This window comes from Penaeus japonicus, unplaced genomic scaffold, assembly GCF_977035675.1.
Source record: "Penaeus japonicus unplaced genomic scaffold, GWHDUDI00000001_assembly GWHDUDI00000042, whole genome shotgun sequence".
Taxonomy (NCBI): Eukaryota; Metazoa; Arthropoda; class Malacostraca; order Decapoda; family Penaeidae; genus Penaeus; species Penaeus japonicus.
Window position 1 is genome coordinate 5,861,130 of NW_028234444.1, and position 5,000 is coordinate 5,866,129.

The 5,000-nt window shown below is 41.1% G+C and overlaps 1 protein-coding gene across 1 annotated transcript in view; it reads left to right on the top strand.

Annotated features, from left to right (window-relative positions):
* Positions 1–5,000, top strand: part of LOC122258242 (sialate:O-sulfotransferase 1-like) — a 36,795-nt gene that overhangs the window by 30,285 nt on the left and 1,510 nt on the right. The window contains exon 7 of the mRNA XM_086534863.1: positions 1,325–1,413. Within this exon, the coding sequence (XP_086390989.1) occupies positions 1,325–1,413 (89 nt within the window). The remainder of the gene's footprint in view (positions 1–1,324; positions 1,414–5,000) is intronic.

Consider the following 5,000-nt stretch of genomic DNA (forward strand, 5'->3'; position numbering starts at 1 on the left):
AGAGGGTGGTGGGTTTGGGGAGGGGTAGTTGGAGGGAGGGAGAGGGTGGTGGGTTTGGGGAGGGGTTGGGAGGGTGGTGGGGTTGGGGAGGGAGGGAGGGGTTGAGAGGGTGGTGGGAGGGAGAGGGTGGTGGGGTTGGGGAGGGAGGGAGAGGGTGGTGGGTTTGGGGAGGGAGGGAGAGGGTGGTGGGTTTGGGGAGGGAGGGAGAGGGTGGGTTTGGGGAAGGGGAGGTGTGGTGGGTTTGGGAGGGAGGGAGAGGATGGGGAAGGGAGAAAGGGGGAGGTGGGAGTGGTGGGGTGGGAGGAAGAGGTGGTTGGGTAGGGAGGAGGGAGAGGGTGGTGGGTTTGGGGAGGGAGGGAGAGGGTGGGTTTGGGAGGGAGGGAGAGGGTGGGAAGGGGAGGAAGGGGGAAGATGGGGGAGGGTGGTGGGTTTAGGGAGCGAGGGAGAGGGTGACGGGTTTGGAGAACGTGGTGGGGAGGGATTGGTCAGGAGAGGTGGGCCAGGAAGGGTGGGTCGAGAGTGGTGGGTACGAGGGAAAGAGGGATATGACAGAGGGAAAGGGATAAATATGTTATGGGAGAAAGAGGGAGATGGAGAAGGAAAGAATGATGGAGAGAGAAAAGATGAAGAGGAAGAAAGAAAAACTGATAAAGGAATATGAAATTGATATTAATATTATTGGCGTATAGTGTTTCTATTACTAGAATATCTGCTATAATGATGATAATAACAATGATAACAGTCATGATGATAATTATAATCATGATAATCCCTTTCTCATCATCATGGTATTTATTCCTCTACCTGTTATCATCATCATATTATCATTATTATTATCACTATTATTACCATTATTATTATCATTATCATCATCATATTATTACTATTATTATTATTATTATCACTATTATTACTATTATTATGATCATTTCCATCATCATTATCATTATAACTATCATCAACATCATTACTGATTATTCAATTCTATATTTTGTACTTCGGATATATGTGTATGTGTGTACCTGTGCATATACGTGTGCGTGTGCGTGTACCTGTGCGTGTGCGTGTACGTGTGCATGTGTATGTACGTGTGCGTGTGCGTGTCCGTGCGTATACCTCATGTACGTGACGTGTACGTGTACGTGCATGTGTACGTGCGCTTGTGTGTGTATACGTATTTAAGTGTGCATTTAAGCATGTATATAAGCTTGTGTATTCACTCGCCGTGGAACCATCTTCTCCAACTCTCTAAGTAACGACACGAGCGCCAACACGAAGACTTATCCTACAAGATCCTAAAAGATCCCGTAATGTTTGTCTTCAGGGCAATTCTGTCCTACTGGAAGTTCCTGCGCGGCACTGGGAGGGGCAGCCACACGCACCAGGTGTCAGAGGCCACGTACAGAACGGCGGGTGAGCATCATTAGTTGCAGAGCTTTGAGGCGATTGGTGGGTACATATATATATATATATATATATATATATATATATATATATATATATATATATATACATATATATATGTATGTATATATATATGTATATATATATATATATATATATATATATATATGTATGTATATGTATATATATGTATATATATACATATAAATAAATATATATATATATATATATATATATGTATATTTGTATATATATATATATATGTATATATATATATATTTATATGTGTGTGTATGTGTGTGTGTGTGTGTGTATCTGTGTGTGTGTGTTTGTGTGCGTGTGTTTGTTTGTTTGTGTGCGTGTTTGTGCATGTGAATGCATATGCATGCTTGCTCGGGTTTTAAACTGAAGTCAAATCAAATCAGTCAGCAGGCTATATATTGGTTATGTTATCATTATCTTTATTTATTATTATCATCTTTAGTCTATCGATTGGAAATAAATCTGAGAATATTTACTAATACTTTGTCTAGGAACAAAGAACATTCTTGTTCGCTGGATTTATTTGCAAATATATTTTAATGTTGCTCTTTTTATTCACAGTAGAATAGAACTATAATAATAATGAGAAATAAAATTAAATACAATTGAAATGAATAAAAGTAAAAGAAATGACAACAGTAATGATAATGATAATAATAATAAAAGGATGATAATGATAATAACAATGAGAGTGATAAATTATCATGGTAATTAACAATGAAAGTGATAAATAATCAAGATAATAACAATAGCAATGGCGATAAAAAAAAACATAAATAATATTGATTTGACTGACATCACCTAATAAATCATAGACAGAAAATTAGATACATATTTTTTATACGACCTCTAAATCAAAATAATAGGTAGATGACTGGTTTAATGTTTACCATGCGTGTTAGTCAGTCATTAGGGCCCACGAGAGAAAAAAATGTGCGTTATGATAATTGCATGTTTTGTGTTTAAATGACCTATTGTTTCATGTTGTAATGACATCTCTGGATTGGTTAGTTCAAGAGCGACTTATAAATGGCTGATTGGTACAGGGAAACTAGCAATCAGATTTTGTTATTTTTTGTTTAGGAATGGATACAGCAATACCTGATTAGAGATGAGAGGTAAGGTATTGCTAGGAGAAATGAAGGTTACACGGGGGTCTTGGTCTCTAATCCTGACCTGACCTGACCTTTACAAAACCGAGAGTCTGATTAAGGTCACAGGGCAAGAGGTCTTCTCTGTGGTCAAGGCTGGCGAGGACAAGTAATTATAACATCGCGGAGGCACATGTGTCCACTTCAAGGATAAGGATAAGCCAGATTTGCGGAGCAGATGCTACGCCGGGCTTGTATGCACTGAGGCGAGCCTACTTGTGTCAGCGTGTGCTGACTCGTGAGAGAATGTGCCAACGAGTGTTGACTCGATCCGAGCTTGGTCCTTACCCAACGCAGTGCCCAGCCACGTCAGTAACCGCCAGGTGACAGTGGAAACTCATGAGCTTGAACGGGACTCGATCTGCCGGCCACGGGGATGTGAAGTCGACACGCTGTCCACTGCGCTACCAGACGGCTCGCTTCAAGAGGTGTCCCCGTTGGTAGCGGCGGCGGGGCTTGGACTGAATCGTCATTGCGAAGGTTGATTCAATAACGCTAACAATGTAAATTAAGTTAAACATAAGAAATATTCATCAATCCAGCGCAATGACCACGGTAATCAAGCACTTTACGACACACAGAAGCAGGAGGTGAAATCAGGTGTCAGCGGTAATGAGGTTTCCCCATCGCCATCTCGAGTAGGGAGTGAATGGGTGATTAGTCTGGAATAGGAGGGCGTTGCCAATCAAGGTTGTCAGCTTTGTTGAGGGTCACCATAATTAGATCACTATGTGCAAGACAATTGTTTGTCAGGTGTGGCGTGACCTGACACAAGAGACGTATACCTTATGCCCTACTTCGATAATGTATATTCATGTAATATATACTTATATATGTATTTGATATCGTACATAAACATACTGTATATTACCCTCACAACTCGTAGGAATAGTGATGCAATAATCTACCTTCAAGATAGTGACTCAGCTCTGGCATATGTCGGTTTTCAATCCGGAAACTCAATCCAAGCTAAGCCATCGCCACCAACATTGGCCTCTTGTAACCACTTGGCCTCGCGGGGGTCAAGACAGATAGATTACTCGAGGTCATCCTGTACTGCAGTTTACTTTCATCGGCCTTACCCATGCGGCAGGCCTCTTGACCTATGACCTGTGCCAGACTCTCGGTATGACCTTCCACGGTCAGGACGGCCGGAGACAAAGTCCCTCGTGTAACCTTCCCTGCTCTGATCTGGTGTCGCTGTATCCTTTCTTCAACGAATAATTACATGCAACCGATTGCTAGTTTTACTCCAGCCGGTCTTTTGCAAGTTGCTCTCGATCAGACGAAGCGGGAGTAGTCGTTGCAAACTGGAGGGAGCGATGGGAAATGAGCCCCCTTCAGTAGCGGACGCGTTAGTAGCGATGGCGTCGTTTGGAGTGAGTCGCCATCTGGAAAGGAGGCGTATGTGAGAGTTGCTTTATCATCTTTGAGATAGAATACTGCTGTACTCCTCTTGCATGTAGCCAAGATAAGTCTTCCAGTGGCAGTTTGTTTGTCACACATGGTGCTTGGAATTAGTGAGTAGTTGTATGGGCCGATATTGGTGCTTTATGTTTTATTATTATTATTATTATTATCTTTTTTGATGTGTGCGTTTGGGTATTGTATATTACGAGGAGAAGAGGTTTTACGTTGCGTAGTAGCTTCGTGTTTGGTAATGTTGATATTTCTGCTTCTGTGCATGATTACACTGTGTGTGTCTGCGGTTGTGGAAATAATCAGTTTGTTTATTCTATTTTTTGCAGTTCTATGGACAGTCATATCCAGCTATTTGCAATAAACAGTACTGTTAATTTCTGATTTGTTAATTTTGTATGTATGAATAGGTCCATACCGCATGTTGCACGGCACTCAACCAAGGGTGTAACAAGTCTACTACCAAAGGTTACATCTCTTATGCTCCATGAACAGTTTGCTGGAGTGGGTATGTGTGTGTTTAAGTTACTGTCTGACAGAACATGAAAGTATTTGTGTGTTGTTACTGTGGCTGTATGACGATTTTGAAAAGTGAAAAAGGGGAAATTACTCTCAATTCATTGATCTTTCATTTGACAGGTATTCCCCCACTGTTCAGAAGCATCTCCTTAAAGAAGCTTGCATTCGTCGACATATTAATGTGAATATCAAATTTGTCAGAGAAACGACAACTAGAAGAAGGTTGCTGACATACAAGTCACTAATCCTAGCACAGTGGCTTGTAGGACACGTAATAAATAGGGATAAAAATGTAAAAAAAAATAAAAAAAAGGAAAAATAATGAATAAAAAAAAATAATAATAAACAAGAGAAAGGTAGAGATTTTGTATTCTACTTCCTTTCCCTCTCACACAGTCTCTCTCTCCACTCTTCCTACTGCCTTGCATCAGTGTTCCCGCTGCAATCCCCCTTTTCCACTGCAAT